Source organism: Colletotrichum abscissum (assembly GCF_030869225.1).
Source record: "Colletotrichum abscissum strain IMI 504890 chromosome Unknown Scaffold_6.1, whole genome shotgun sequence".
NCBI lineage: Eukaryota > Fungi > Ascomycota > Sordariomycetes > Glomerellales > Glomerellaceae > Colletotrichum > Colletotrichum abscissum.
In genome coordinates, this window is record NW_026850503.1 from 805,177 (window position 1) to 821,045 (window position 15,869).

The window sequence follows — 15,869 nt, forward strand, 5'->3', positions numbered from 1 at the left end:
AAAATCTCTTTGCCTTTGCTATTTCTCAAAACAGTATACATCCGTACAACCAGTGAACCAATGCTCTCAACTCAATCATGAGGTAAGCAAATACAACAAGTCACAGAAAGTTCCCGACACCGTTGAACTCCGTGGAACCCTAAACCGACGATCCGAACAATTGCTCCATGCAGACTTCCCGGACATGCACACGCAACACCGTTTATCGTTTGCCCATCATCAGACGAAAAGCTTCTACCACACGCAACTTTGCTCACTGCCCAAAATCTCCGTCTACTGACAGATACCCCGCCAAGACGCTTCCGAGGGATACCCTCTCATCTGCCGTCCTCCGCCTCCCGCGCCTTCCACGGGCACAAACTTTCACGCATTTCTTTTCTCCTCCAAACCTCAAAGTCCCCTCCTGATGCCCGCCGCCCCATCGTCAGTAGTAATAGGTGCAGGAGGCTCTGTCGTAGAGAACCCAGAAAGCCGCATGTCGATCCCGTCGAGACCCCACCACCTGGACCGTTCCGGATGCAGAGCCCTCTCGACATAGTACGCCCTCGTGTACCCGTTGGCCATATCGTAGACCCGCTGCACGGCCCACGTCGCCATGAGCGCCTGGTACAAGTAGTAGAACCAGTATAAGGTGATCGCGTCCTTGATCGCCAGCGCCACGAGCTTGGGCGACGGAGTCGTTGGCGGACCCGGCCTCCAGCGCCTGCCGGGTAGGTAGTAGACGGCCGAGTAAAGGCTCCCGGCGACCAGCCAGTAAAGCGTCTGCTTCCACGCCACCCCGTGGATGCGTATGCAGCTCCAGAAGGCGAGGAGGAGGCGCGCGAGGTAGCTCAGGCGCGGGTTCTCGATTCGATTTCTCGTGTCGCTGTCCATGTGCAGGAGGCCGGCCAGTCGCACCAGGAGAAGGCCGTCGTCTTCGGGGACCTCCGCCGTCTCCGTTCCGGAGGCGGATTCGGCGGTCGTTTGGCTTGCGGCGCTCCTCATGTTGGCTTTACGACCACAGCAGCGTCTGTATTTAGCGTAAAACGTGACGAGGTCGTGGATGACTTCTTGTCTAGCCGCTATCGGCCTGCCTGCTGAATCGCAGGCCCCAAGGCAGGGACAGCCACACATCCTGCCGCTTCCTGTCCGCTTCTTGCCGGGTCCTCGAGGACCGCCGCTGGAACCTTCACCGTGGTTGTCATCATCGTCGTCGCCGTCGTCGGGGTCACCATCAGGACCACCGGGTGCGCCTGCGCGCTGTTTCCCCTTATCCTTCTTATCTTCCTCAGGCTCTTCTCCAGATGTCCCCTCTTCAGTAGCCTTCAAGTTATTCTCATCTTGGTCAATCATCAAATCCACGTTGACACGAGCTTGCTCCTGCAGCTGCTTCTCCATCAGTGCCATCCTCTTCTTGGCATGTTGGAGCTGCATTCTCTCGGCCTCCAACTCCGTCTCGCACAACCTGAGCCGCTGCCTCTGAGAAGCCAAGATCTCTCTCAACTTGGACTGCTGAAGCTTCATAGAAGCGTCTCGTTTAGCCAGCCGGTCGTCAAAATCTCGCTTTTGCTGGCGGACTTGTCGGTCGTTGAGATCTCGCAGGTTCTTCGACTGCCTCTCGTACTCCTTCATTGCGTCAACGAACTCCTGCTCTCGCTCCGACTCCGCCTCAAGTGGGAAATCTTCGATTTCTTGGTAGTCGGGGACGTCCAGATGTAGAGCGTTGGTGATGCGCTGTCGCATCCGGGCCAACTTCTGTGCGTCGGTTCCCGATTTACCCGCCGTGACGTCCAGAGCCCGTTCCATGTCGGTCGCCAACGTCCTGCCTCTGTCTACCAATTTTTCGTTGGCCCTCCGCAGCTGGCGGATTTCTTCTTGCAGGTCCTTAATGGTTTCGACGGTACCATCGAATACGGCGCTCTTCGTCGACTGCTCCTCGGCAAGCTTCTTCTCCAGCTTCGCGATCTCGCGTTTCAACTTTTCAGTTTCCTTCTTTTGCTCTTCGTAGTAGTACACCGTCTCACGGATCTCCTTGTCCACGCCGTCATCAATGGCCTGTTTCTTGTCTTTTTCTAGCTTGCTGATAGTCTCTTTCAGCTTTTCGTTCATATTCTCCAAAGTCGATGCGCGGGCATCTGCAGCAAACCGCTTGAGCCTCTCGTCGTTTTGTCGCTTCACGGCTATCTGTTTAAAATCTTCGAGCTTCTCTTCTAAGCTTTTGTTTTCTTTCTTGAGTCGCTGCGCCTCTTCTGCGAGCTCATTGTCAGACCGGCCTACGAACTCGTTGACCTCCCTCGCCTTGAGGGCGGTAATTGTCGCGTTGGCCTTTTCGAGCATGATCTTGAGCTGTCGGGCTCTGCTGCGCAGGAACTCGTAGTTTTGAGAGTTGATGCCGTCGTGGATGAGGCCCTCGATGGCATAGTTGAGACGCTCAAGATTGCTTTGGACATTCTCACAACTCATGGACCAATCATTCAGGGGGTCCCAGATGCTTCTCGGGAGGTAGGAGGGTAGGATTCGATCCGTTGTGGGAAAATTGAAGAAATCACTTGATGCCTGCGAGGAAATTTCGGTTACGAGGTCGTCAAAGGCGTTGTGACTCTGGAATGCCCGCCGGGACTCGTCGTTTTGGCTGTCCGGGCTGGCTGGCTGCGCGGCAGTAGACGATGGTCCCGCCTGAGAAGATCCTGGGCCTCCTTGATCCGCGGGTGCGCTGGGGAGCGGATGTGCAGAAACGCCGGAAGGCGTCGGTCCTGGCTGGTTACGGACGGGATCATCGGCGACTTGCAGATTCAGCGTGGCCTCCATGATGGCATTTCGAGCGTACATGCAAGCACGTTGCTCCCGATATGTTTGTGTCAATATTTCTCGGATGGCATATACGCGTGCCTCCCAAGGAGTCCGCTTGGGTGACCCATACTGATCGATGTCTCCATCGACGGTGCTGTCGCCCGAACTTCCTGGATCGCCGTCGTCGGGGAATCTGTAAGCCTTCTTCTTCCCTCTCCACTTGTCCAGGTCCTCTGATGAACGATTCAATGAAGGATCCGGGGGCAGTGGAGGTTCGGCGACGTTCGGCTGGGTGCCGGCGGCTGAGCTTGGCCCGGCGACGGTGGCCTCCGAGCCAGCCAGGTCTCTGACGGCTTGTCCCACGGCCCTCCGTTCTTGTTGGAGCTGCCGGGCTGGCTCGCGCGGGTTGCCGAGATCTTGGTATAGCCGGTTGAAAATCCCTCCGTAATGAGCAATGTTCCTGCGCAATATCCTCCCCTCTTGCGCTAGGGTTGCATCGGCCTCATCCCTCATCCTCTCCAATGCGACAATGGCTTTGCGGAGTTTCTTTGGATCGTCACCGGGGTCCGGTCCGTCTATATCAAAATCATCATCGTCGCCGCCAGAAGGAGTTTCGCTACTGCTGGCAGTCACCCAGTCGCCAGCCTCGGACTGATGAGGTTGGCTGTCACCATCACTCCCGCCGGCGTTGTTTCCGCCGCTATTCTCATTGGCTGTCGCGTTGGCTATCGTGTTGGCCGCTGTGGTGGCCGCCCTGACCTCGATCCGCTCGAGCCTCTCTTTGTACATGTGAATCTTCTGCGCGAATTCGTACAGCTCGTCCGGGTAGTTCTCAATGTTGGTCTCAAAAAAGTGCCTTTTCTGCAAGCCTAGTTCGTACATCTTAGTACGAGCTTCGTTGAAGGCGTCACGAAGCTCTACTAGGCGGTCAACCTCGTACTCGTCAGGATTTTCTGGTAGCTCCATTTTCCCAAGTGTGTCGCACAACCTCTTGAAGAAGGAATCAAGTTTGTCAGCAGTGGCCGACTGCTTTCGTATCAGGCTCTTGAATGCATCTTGGAACTGCTGGTGCATGGCTCTAAATTCAGGAGGGGGGTCTTGGGTGCCTGATGTCGTCCCCAAAGTCCCCTCGATGGGCGGTTGATGATCGGGGTTCCGCGTCGAGCTCTCGACCGGCGGCGCGTAGTGAGTCTGCGTGCCCTGGTGAGAGATCATGATGCCGCTCGGCACGGCCGTGCCCGACAAGACCCGTGTCAAGCCTTCGTTCTCGCTCGTCAGAGAGAGGACTTGTCTTTCGAGTCCAGCCGACTCCCTCCGGTGGTCCTCTTCCAGATTCTGGATCTTGAGTTCGAGGGCATCCACCGTCTTCTGATGTTCATCTTTGATCTTAGCTAGATCAGCATCCTCGTCAGGCGCTTGGTTCCGACTCTCTAGATGTTGAACTCTGAGCTTGAGCTCCTCTATTGTATTCTGTTGAGCTTCGATCTCTGTCGGATTAGCACCCTCGCCAGCAGCTGAATTGCGGCTCTCCAGGTCGCGGATCTTGGACTCGAGGCCATCCACCACTTCCTGGTGCGTAGCTTTGGTCCTCTCCAGCTCAGTCTCGCCCACCTCGGCTCTCCTCTTCAAGGGTCGAATCTCGTTCTCCAACCTCTCGACGGTTTTCTTGTGCTCCGCCATCCACTCTTCTCGCAATTCCTTGTCTTTCTCAACTAGCTTGCCTTTGATCATGTTTTCGAGGTGGTCGACACCCTCTTGCTCCACTATGAGACGCCTCTTCAGCTCACTGTCGTATCTTTGATTTGCAAAGCTCCATTTATTCCGGAATTCGACAACCTTCTCTTCAACTGTGCGTACTTCCGCATTGAGGCGCTCGCCGTGTTCGTGGCATTCGTCGAGAGCCTTCTGCTTCGCCTCCAACTCCTCCATCTTTTCCCTGAGCAAAAGATCATTTTCTCGTATTTCTCCATCCTTGTGTTGGATTTCTTCGTCCTTGCGTTTGATCTCCTCAATCTTCTTCCTCATCTCCTGCTCGATTTCTCGTAGTTGTTCCAGGAGCCTGACGTTTTGTTCTGCAACTTCGTCCGCAGAATCCATGTACGTCTTGAGATCCTCCTTCAATGCGTCTCTCTGTTGGGACAATTCCACCTTTTCTTCCTGGAGCTGATCCTTCTCAAGAGCCAGGCCGTTTCTTTCCTCCCGAAGATTCTTGGCATCCTCATGGAGGCCTGCGACCATCTGTTGGATCTCTTGCAGATCTCTGCGGCTCGCTGCCTGCTCGCTTTCCGCTTTGTCCACGCGGTCTATCAGGTCGGCCACCAGCTGGAGGTGTTCTCCCGGGTCGTCCAGCGAGCTCGCACCTGTGCTCGATCCGTCCGCTGTGGCAGCCTCTTGTGCCATCTTTTCTTGCGCCAACTTTTCTCGCGCGCAGGCGTACATAGCCTTGGCCTCAGCTTTGCCCAGTCTGTCGTGTACAGCGCTTAACTGCCCCTTGAGCTGCTCAGAGACCTGCGACATGAACTCTTCCCTCCTCTGGGACCTCTTGAGCTCCTTTGTTCGTTGCTGGAGCAAAACTTCCAGGTTCTTGATCTTCTCGTCGGCTTCCTTGCGATTGGTCTCGAAGTCTTGTTCGTCGCGCGCCTGGATAGCAGATGGTCTGTTGGCTTCTCCCTTCGTTCGTTCAGCATTAGATTCGTGCTCCTCGATGGTCTGCTCCAACACCCGAGCGCTTGCTTTGAGTTCCACAATCTCATCAACAAGCTTCTTGGCCTCATCTTTGAGGTCTTTTATCTTCTTGTCAGCTTCCTTACGATGATTCTGGCACTCATCCAATGCGACTTTGGTATTGCGTAGCTCAAGGGACACGTCCCCTTGGCCAACCTTGCTTCCCTGGGACCCCTGAGTACTGGTCAGTATCGCCTCAAGAATGGAGCTGCTTGAACTCACTGCCGAAGAAATTCTATCGAGTCTGCTGAGTTCATCCTCGATTGTCTGTAGTGTGCGATCGGGGCTACCCTGGTTCTCTTCCGGTTCCTATGAATCCAATTAGTAATTCCATCCAATCTTGCGAGGTTCGATTCAGCTTACCGCGGAGGACTGGCTGTTGAATTCTCCAAGCTCCTTCGCGAGATTAAGCCTCTCTTCAGGCTCGCTCTCGGTCTGCGATTCTTCACATTTCGAAGCCACCGCCCCAGAAGTCCGCTTGGGAGGCGAGAACAAATCATCAGAAAGTGACTGTGAAGGCTTTTCATCGGAAAGCACGACGGCATGAGGGTATCTGCGGAAGCCGTCGTTACCGTCGCACACCAAGTCCGCTAGCCTAGCTTCCCCTTCCCGCCAGTTGCTGTACAGGTTGTTGGCGGCATCGTCCATGGCGAGGCCGTAGAAACCGACAACTTCTCCGATGATGTCCCGCATACCGTCCATGGGAACGTCTTGCTTCAGTGCCTCGTCGCGTTCCGTCTCTGCCTGGGCTAGTCGCACCTCCAAGTCTGAAACCTCGCCCCTCGCATTGTCGACGAGCTTGCGATACTCGGCAAGGGGAACATTCTCGTGGTCGACGGTGAAAGTCATGTTTTCCACCTCGATTTGGGCTTGGGAGACTTTCCTGGTCTGCTCCGTCAATTGTTTCCGAAGGCTCTCTACCGTGGCTAGCGCTTCCTTGACTTGCTTTTGGTGGTCAACCAACTGCTTTTCCATATAAGAAACGTCCTCTTCGTGCCGCTTCTCCTTCGCCTGCCACACGCCCTTCTCTTCTTCAAGTTTGCGCTCCGCTGTCGCCCTGGCTGACATTTCGGCATTGAGCTGATCACGCAGCTTAGAGATGGTACTCTTAAGCTCTTCCTCGTTCACTGGAGGAGCCATTTGTTGGATGCGCAATTGAACTTCATTGAGCTCTGCTGTGCGGTACTGGAGTGCAATCTCCTTCTCGTTGCACTCATTCTGAGCTGTCTTGAGCTGGTTTTGATTTGCTTCCAGGCTCGACTTGAGTTTGTCTCGCTCATTGATACACTTCGTGAACTGCACCTTGAGGTCTCGTGCCTTTTGCTCAAGTGGGCCAAGTTCGCCAAGTTTGTCAGTTTGCGTTGCCACGATCTGTTGCAATGCGGTCTTTTCCCCCTCAAGCTGCGCGTGTGCTTGCGTCGAGGCCTCAAGTTTTGAACTCTCGATCTGAAGCTTCTCTTGCCACGTACTGCATTCTTCGGAGACCTTTGAGGCAAAATTCTTCAAGAGTTGCTCGCATGTTATGGGCGCCGGCTCCTTGTTGACTAGATGAAGAATGCCGTGTGATTCCGCGAGGCCTCTTAAATAGTTTCTCACATCCTCGAGCCCTTTCGACTCAGTCGACTCAATTAGCTCCGCAGTTGGTGCTGGATTGCTCGATTGAGTTTCCTCGCCTTCTTGTTTGGTTAGCGGAGTCGACTCGGAGGTGGTTGGAGCCGGACTCTTCGGGCGGCTTGGCTGCCTTGCTTGCTGAACGGGAATAGTGCCCCTGGAAACGCCGGGGTTGCGACGCCTGCCCCTGGATACTGAACCATTGCGCCGGGAGACGCTTGAGCTTCCGGAGGCTGAATTTGACAGCAGCCCTTCGTCTAGACCTCGACTTACTGGAAGCCCTGCTTCGCCTGCAGGACGACCAGAAGACACATCCTGTATGGCTGATACGGGCGTAGCTGGTATTGGGAGATCATCCCGCGAAGGGCTTGCCACGCTCCGCATATCCAACTTCGCTCCAGTGATACCCTTCCCAGCCAAAGCGGCCCAGGAGACTCTGGAAGGTTTTGCTGTGTTTGACGAGTCACCGCGAGGCGCTGATGATGTGGACGCCCTGCTTCCACTTCGCTGTTGCTCTCCATTTGCTGGAGGTTGTCCGGAGCCCTGGTCCGATGAAGCCCGCACATCTAGCTCATCTTTCGCAGATGTTGCTGTAGTTGGAGGTTCCTCCCGAGAAATCGTTCGACCTCGGGTCACCTCACTCTCGGGAACCTCATCGCCCATCTCCCCAGCCATCTCTCTCGGTGCCAAGTATGTCAGTTTTCAAGCAAGGTGTACTTACAAATTCTCTCATATGATCTATGATGTAAAACAGCAAGGAAAACAAGATAGAGAAAGATAAGAAGAGGAATGAAAACAACAAAAGCTGCCCAAAGGTCTTTGATCTATGCGGACACGCCGTACTTATGCCATAGGTTGTCTTTGGGATGGCGAACATTGAGTTGGCCTTGAGGAGTCCCGAAGTAGGAAGCATACTCGAAGTCATTCCATCGACATGATACAAGCATTCGACTTCTAGGGAGGAGCAGATTCTCCCAAATCGAGGGAGATGATAATGCGTCCGTTTGCGGATCAGACTGCTCTGGTCAGTGCAACTCCCATTCAACTCTCAACAAAGCTTACAAACCGGAATCTGGAAATAACAAGTCAAAGGCTCAATGTTGAATAAGGGAGCGTGGACCAACAATGAGTACTCTGGAGTTGGTCAAAGACTTGCGGACGTGCACATCCCTTGGAATCTTAGACTGTCTTTGTGGCCGGTTCCCCTACCTCGTCTTCGCCTCAATGACCTCTTGGTACCTTACCTTATGACATAACACAAGGTTAGCAAGCCCGTTCTGAAGTTTCGGCAAGTCGGGGACGGCCCAGAGCGTGATGCTGCGGAGGGCGTCAGCTGCCCCATTAATTCATTGCTAGGTAGGTCAAACAATTCCCCCATACTGGCGTCCTTGAGAATATTCCTCCAATCCTTCGTTCTGTAAAACCTCCCACAAAACTCCATTGCAACATTTTGACCTGGTATTCTATATCGTCCTGCACCAGTGAACGACGGAACTAAGATGCTATGCCGAAACGCCAGATACGCCGTTTTGTCTTTCTCTAATTGTACCATCCCCTGGCACCGGGACCTTGCGCTGTTGCTTCTTTCCGATGGGTGATCATCGGCTCCTTAATCTCAAATGTGTCAATGATATCTTGCCATGTTTGCATGTCCATGGAAAAGATTGCTTGCTGCTTCGCTGTCTCACGCTTGACTGTGCCGTCCTCGTTTGCGTCTCCATTACTGATGGGATCTGAAGTCCAGTCAGTACAATCAATGTCACATGTTCAGATGATGACCGGCTTACTGAGAGAGGGGTACTCGTCGCTGTCAAACTCGATGCCAACCTTTCCATCACGAATCAGGAAACTGACGTAGAACATATTTTCCACCGTTTGGCCAAAGGACTTGGGGTTGACAACGAAACGAAGTAGGTCAACACCGCCTGTATCCCGTAGACCGTACTTCTGCATGAGTTGAATCTGCTCGGCGTCGTCCATTTCGGTGTTTTCGAATATTTCAGAGAGCTCCGTTTGAATGCTGCTTTGCACCTTGTCCAGCTGCTTCAGAATCTTACCGCAGATAGCGGTCAAATCATTCTCCTTCTTGGCAAGGTCCTCGACATTCAACACCTCGGGTCTCGTCTCTTCCAGATTATTGGGTCTGAAGGGAGCGGTGCGCTTCGAGATCTTGCGTACTTTCTTCTCAACGGACAAGGGACCAAGGAGAAAGCCGGGCAAGGCTGGGCGACGAACATTTGGTAAGGAAGCGAAGCGTCCGAGATGGCTCCAGTTGAAGGCCTCGTCGTTCCCTTCATCCTCATCATCGCGTGTATTGTTATTGGTGCGGCGTCTCCGTCTTTGTGTACCGGATAGCTCTGGCGCCTCGTCGTCTGCGATTCCACCGGCTTGCCGCATGTAGGTGCAGCACTTGGAGACGAACTCATCCACATCGACACCCTCGGTGGAGCTTCCCTGCATCAACCTCACGGTTTTGCGGTACGACATATCGACGGCGCTGACAAGCAGGCGAGAGTCTATTGTCGCCTCCGTAGTTTGCTTCACACCCCTAGCAACGCGCTGAGCCATCATCAAGGTATCCTTCAGACCCGTTGAGCCTGGCAGCATGTACTCTTCCATGTTTTCGTTGATGGCCTTATGAAGGTCTCGGAGCTTTCGTTGGATTTCTCGACGTTCTTCCATTGGTTGGTCTGGGTCATAGATGTCCGAGTCGTATCCTTCTTCTTCTTCTTCTTCTTCTTCTTCTTCTTCTTCTTCTTCTTCTTCTTCTTCTCTCTCAACGGAGCGCGTAGCTCGGCGACGTGCGGCATGGCCCCCATTTTCCGTGTCTGTACGTTTCCGCTTACCAATGGAGACATCGCGGCCTTTGCCTTTGTCTCTCGCGGCGAGATGACCGCGCGCAGGACGGGGCGCATCATCTTCGCTCGACTCGGGGGAGGACGAGCCTCCAACTCTCGCCGGCATTCTCGATGTTGACCGGTTTGCTTGTTGAGGAGTTGCTGTGTGTTCGGTGTTATAGTCGTCGAGGATTTTGGCTTGATATGAGGCAGGGCCTGGCGTAGAACCAAAGAGTGCGCCTTCTGCACGATGTTCGATGACGAGTTCGGGTGGTTGTGCAAGATCTCACGCGTGAATTTGCGACTGGACATGGAAGACGCGACAGGCACTTCCCAGGCGACCCTTCCACTCAACGCGCTCCAACAATCGTTATCGCACCCATACGTGCGTGGGGTGAATGTAGGTGGCTGAGGATGACGGGCTTATCGATAAGATATAGGTAGGTTGGAGACATGTGGCTGAGGCGGGGGTCGCAGACGACAGAAATCCACAGCTTGCTAGCCCATGCTGGGATGTACTGCCTACCTAATGCACTCCACTGGAGCTTCCCACAGTCAGCTGCCGCCTACCAGTGCTTATCCAGTCTGGTGCAGTCAGTGACCTCAACCTGCGCTACCTACCCACAAACACATGCAACCGCTGTCTGTCTCATTCGCCGAACGACATTCTGCAACTTGCCTACTTCATTGCATGATGGACTCATAACCTCTTCGTACGAGCTCCTATCCTCACAATGGAGCCATTTTCATTTGCCAGCTCCGAGTCTCTAGACTATCCAGTCAGCATCCGCATGTATGCGCCCAGCTCCTGCGTCGTTCCCAACCCGGATAATGCGCGTGACTGACGCTACCGTGATAGTATTAATCTAGAGGGCGACGAAACACCATTTCTGCATTCCACTTTATTGGAAAAGGCCGAGCTGAGACATATCGGCTCTAACACAAGGTAATACCTTTCGTACGGCTGCTGGTCGCCATCGCTAACTTGCTAGCTCGCACTCCGATCTCTACGTCACCGTGCAAGTATGGGCCGGCTCGAAGCCGTTGACAGTACCTATCCAGACGGCATACAAATCGTTTCGCAATGAGAGGAGGTAAGTGGCGCCCCTTACGTCTGGTGGATGATCCTGGGAAAAGACCTCTGACGCGGAGCGCGCGTAGATGGAACGAATGGCTCACTCTGCCGATCAACTACAAAACCCTCCCTCTAAACTCCTGCTTAGCCATCACATTATGGGACTCATCACCAGCTGGTGGAAAACAAGCGAGAGGCCATGCGATCCCCTTCGGCGGCACAACGCTTCCACTGTTCGACCGAGACAATCAGGTGCAGAAGGGCCGGCAGAAATGCATGGTCCACCGACACAAGAACGCCGATGGGAATGACAATACCACTACGCCTGCGGTTCCGCGGAAGAAACGGGACGGCTCGAGGAAAGGAGCCACTCCAACGGTAGATAAGGATGCTGAAGAGCTGGAGCGCATGGAGAAGCTATTCAAGAAACACGAAATGGGCGAGATACCTAGAGTCGACTGGCTTGATCAGCTTGTCTTCCGTGGCTTTGAGAAGCGCGGACTACAATCGGCAAAAGCATCACTCAAGACTATGCAACGCCAGAGGACGACAAATGGAGATGCATCGACCGAAAAGGAGGGAACTTCAGACGACAAGGGTATCGTGAACACCGAATCCCATCCTGGGTTTTCCAAGTTCCAGCTCAACGTGGAGTTGCCGCGATTCGACTTCCCAGTTGTATTTGCGGACCTAGAATATGATCCTCCGCCGATTTCGGCGCTTCAGCATGTGTCTGCTTCTCAGTCTAACGTAATGTTGAAGCCGCCGCCCGAAGTGCAGTTTGGTCCTGGTATCGACGCGCTTGACGATTCAGCTGGGAGTCGATTGATGAAGGTTTATGACCCTGAGGTTGGTGCTCGCGACAATCCAGCCGAAAGCAAGCACAGAAGGCTTGTCAGAAGTCAGCATCGCCACGGGGTTCTCGATAAGGATCTCAAACCAAATGCCAAGGTCCGAGATGAGCTGAATCTCATCATGTCGTATTCGCCAACGCACACGTTAACCCCGGAGGAGAAGGATTTAATCTGGAAATTCCGCTATCATCTCACTCGAGACAAACGGGCTGTTACCAAGTTTGTGAAATCAGTCAACTGGCAGGATCAAAGCGAAGCCAAGCAGGCAGTGCAAGTCTTGGGACGCTGGACCGAAATCGACGTCGACGATGCTTTAGAGTTGCTTGGCCCCACCTTCGACAACCAAGCTGTTCGAGCGTATGCTGTGGAAAGACTACGTAAGGCGGATGACCATGAGCTGCTCCTTTATCTGCTGCAATTGGTGCAAGCCTTGAAATACGAGCATATCCAGGCCGACTCTTCCCAGGAGGCCATTCATGATTCGTCTCTGGCTCAATTCTTGATATCCCGAGCAGCCGGTAACTTCCTTCTTGGCAACTACTTCCATTGGTACCTGATGGTCGAATGCGACGATCACAGCCCAGAGCAGGGATTGGATAACCGCAACATCTACCGAAAGGTGGCCTACGACTTCATGACTGAACTAGTGAAGCAACCGGATGGAGTCGAATCGAGAAAAACACTCTTGAGACAGGCTGAGTTGATTGCCATCTTGTCCAAAATTTCTGGGGAAGTCAAAACGTCACACGAATCCATCGCCAAAAAGACTGACCGCGTCAAACACTTCTTGGCAGATCCAAAGAATGAAATTCTGACAATTGACCCGCCATTGCCTTTGCCGCTCGACCCTACTATGCTAGTGGTCGGGGTGGTACCTGACGAGACGACGGTCTTTAAGTCATCTCTTTGCCCAATCAAGGTCACCTTCAAAACCAGCACCGGCAAGAAGTATCCCATCATCTTCAAGACTGGTGACGACCTGCGCCAGGACCAGTTGGTCATTCAAATCATTACTCTCATGGACCAACTACTGCAGAAAGAAAACTTGGATTTGAAGCTGTCTCCCTACAAAATTCTGGCAACCAGCACAACAGCAGGCGCTTCTCAATTTGTTCCATCCGTCAGCTTCCAAAGCATTGCTTCGAAATTCAGAAACAACCCAGCACTGACCTACTTGAAATCCAACAACCCAGACGACCGGCAACCCCTAGGTCTACGTCAAGAAACTCTAGACACCTATATCAAGTCTTGCGCAGGATACTGCGTGATTACCTACATTCTAGGCGTCGGCGATCGGCATCTGGATAACCTTCTCCTGGCCCCGGACGGCCATTTCTTCCATGCCGACTTTGGATTTATTCTCGGCCGAGATCCAAAGCCATTTGCACCGGTCATGAAGCTCTCAAAGGAAATGGTCGACTGTATGGGCGGAGTCAACTCAGAGCACTTCAAACAGTTCAAGCAGTACTGCTTCCTGGCATACACTGCTTTGCGTAAATCCTCCAATCTTATTCTCAACTTGTTTAGCTTGATGGTGGACGCGAACATTCCTGACATTCGACTTGAGCCTGACAAGGCGGTGCTGAAGGTTCGTGAACGATTTCACCTGGAACTTACAGAGGAGGAGTCAATGCTATTCTTCGAGAGGATTATCGAAGACACTCTAGGAGCCATTGCTCCGGTTGTCATTGACAAGCTGCATGAGCTCGTGCAGGCTTTCCGAAACTGAGGGATGGTTGTCAGGCTTGGAGGCTCCGTATGCATCAGAGTTTGAGCTCATAATGGACAGCAACAACAACGTTGGCGAGTACCAAGAAACCACAGTAGTCTCATGGACACACCCGATTATTATCCTTTACTTTGGGGCCCAAGCCTGCTCATCGGAGATACCGGGTACCTCGCTGCTGATACCTTGACGGAGTCCTTGCCGCAATGTGAGCAGATTTGGAAACCCCGTGACCTTCCCACCAAGAAAAAGAAATGCTATGGAAGCCATCAGATTCCTAGCGGAATACATAGTGATGTATGTATGAGGCTCTATGGGCGATTTGCATATGTCGTATAAGGACCGTAGAGGCGCACGGCTTGATTCGCAACAGTCCAAATCTACCTCGCAACGGGTTGAGAACTATAGTGCCAGCCAAATGTACCTATCTCCGACACATATAACCATGTTGAGACCTTGAGAACTTAGAAAGATATATATAAAGGTCTTAGGCTCTCCATTACGATTCCATTCTTTCGGGCCAACATCTCAAAAGTCGACCATAGTCCCCTTCTCTTCAAAATTTCCAATTTTCTATTCTGTCTTGCCAACTCAGTTATATCAAAATGGACGCCAATAACCTTCCCACTTTTGAGGAGCGCCGTGAACGGCTTGAGGACATATTCGACTTCCTTGGAGACACCGATCCTGAGAGCGTGTCTCCTAGACTGCGTGAACCTCTCCTAGCACTGCAGCGTCGCGCTGTTGCATGCCAGGCCCCGTACGATGCAGACATCGAAGAAGAGCTCGCAGTGTGGCGGGACTTTCTCGAAGTCCAGGATGACATCCACAGGTTCATGGGCTACCGCCGCTTCCTCTGGAGACTGAGAGAAGCGGATACAAAGAACTTCCTCACTACTTATCTCTCAGGTCGATCCTGGGCCCGAGAGTGGTTGCCGAACGGAGGTGTTCCTCACAACGCCTGCGAGCAATGCAGCTATTGGCTACCTAGTCGCCAGCAAGAATGTGAATGCCAGTTCATCTGCCAGCCTCTATGGTTGATTCTTGAGGATTACCACCATGAGCGAGATCAATTCAACGTGTGGCTTAGGAACGCCACGATAGCGATGGGTGTAGCAGATGAGCCTCAGCCTCCGTCCCCCATCGACGACTTCTTTGCGAGGGTCGCCACCTACAGCCTGGAACACGACGCCCCTGGAGAGTCATGGGGTGTCAGAGACATTTACGAAGTCTTGTTACAGACGTATAGCCATACAAGGGGCGAGCAGGTCACTTGTCGCGACTTCCTCCAGATGGGGTTGGACTACACGCTGAACAGGATCAACTGGGACCAAATGTCCGTTCTCAATCGCGTCCGCGGCATTCTCAACGATGACGAGGCCCAAGAGCTTGTGGAGGCGATCCATTACGATGGTCTGATGTACTACGTCTCATCTTTCCATCTCGACGTCGACGGCAGATATGTCGACCAGCAGCCCCGCCAATGGGTCATCAATTACCTGGAAGAGAATCCTGTGCCGCGGGATATCTACAATGGCATCCCATTTGGTCGGATTCTGACCCCTAGTTACCTCTGGAACGAATATTTCATCGATGACGATGGGAACGTCACGGTCTTCTGCCAATTCCAAGAGACTGGTCATGAGTGGGTCAAGTATTGGCTGGGAACTGGTAGGCCTTTTGAGCGGGAGGACGTTATCGCTCCACGAGAAGATGCTGCTATGTCCCATGGACGCCATCATCATCAACCTCACCTCAATGCCGGTCATCACCAACCGCCGCTATATGATCCGGTGGGGGAGGACACCGGCCGGAATCGCGCGGGCCTCGGTTCTCTCGTCTCCGCTCTCGCTTCCGCTGCCAGCAGTGCTGCCCGTCGTGTTGCTGGGACATGGCCCTTCGTCGAAGTACACAGGCGAGTCCTCCGAGGGGCCAGTGATCTGGCTTCCGCTTTCCAGGGACCGGCGGAAGATCTTGGGGGCAGCGTGTATGAGGATCGACCGGCTGCGGAGAGTAAAGTTGAAAGTGGGAATGAGGAGGTGAAGGATGGATGGGATGCGGATGACATCTATGATGAGATGTTGGATGAACGGCCGGGGATGTGAGATGTGATGACGACGTAGCCCTTAAGGGCTAAGGGATCGGGGTGACGGACAAGATTTATGTAGTCTATTGTAATATATAGACTACACCAAGTTATTGTGTCTTTTGTGAAGTGACGTGAACGCAGGCTCCGCTTAAAACGTGAGACAGACCAGTACGACTACATGCAA

At 53.2% G+C, this 15,869-nt stretch overlaps 4 protein-coding genes across 4 annotated transcripts; 2 read left to right on the forward strand and 2 right to left on the reverse strand.

Annotated features, from left to right (window-relative positions):
* Nucleotides 1–390: 390 nt before the first annotated feature.
* Nucleotides 391–7,779, reverse strand: CABS01_03270 (uncharacterized protein; the record flags this gene model as incomplete). The annotated part of the gene is made up of 2 exons (XM_060536647.1): nt 391–5,802; nt 5,857–7,779. 2 exons carry the CDS (start codon nt 7,777–7,779, stop codon nt 391–393), a joined length of 7,335 nt encoding a protein of 2,444 aa, XP_060392566.1.
* Nucleotides 7,780–8,643: 864 nt separating this feature from the next.
* Nucleotides 8,644–10,068, reverse strand: CABS01_03271 (uncharacterized protein; the record flags this gene model as incomplete). The annotated part of the gene is made up of 2 exons (XM_060536648.1): nt 8,644–8,837; nt 8,892–10,068. The coding sequence occupies 2 exons, from the start codon at nt 10,066–10,068 to the stop codon at nt 8,644–8,646; spliced, it is 1,371 nt and encodes a 456-aa protein (XP_060392567.1).
* Nucleotides 10,069–10,675: 607 nt separating this feature from the next.
* On the forward strand, nt 10,676–13,599 carry CABS01_03272 (phosphatidylinositol 3; the record flags this gene model as incomplete). The annotated part of the gene is made up of 4 exons (XM_060536649.1): nt 10,676–10,734; nt 10,801–10,887; nt 10,934–11,035; nt 11,103–13,599. The coding sequence occupies 4 exons, from the start codon at nt 10,676–10,678 to the stop codon at nt 13,597–13,599; spliced, it is 2,745 nt and encodes a 914-aa protein (XP_060392568.1).
* Nucleotides 13,600–14,201: 602 nt separating this feature from the next.
* CABS01_03273 (uncharacterized protein) lies at nt 14,202–15,701 on the forward strand (the record flags this gene model as incomplete). The annotated part of the gene is made up of 1 exon (XM_060536650.1): nt 14,202–15,701. One exon carries the CDS (start codon nt 14,202–14,204, stop codon nt 15,699–15,701), a length of 1,500 nt encoding a protein of 499 aa, XP_060392569.1.
* Nucleotides 15,702–15,869: the final 168 nt, after the last annotated feature.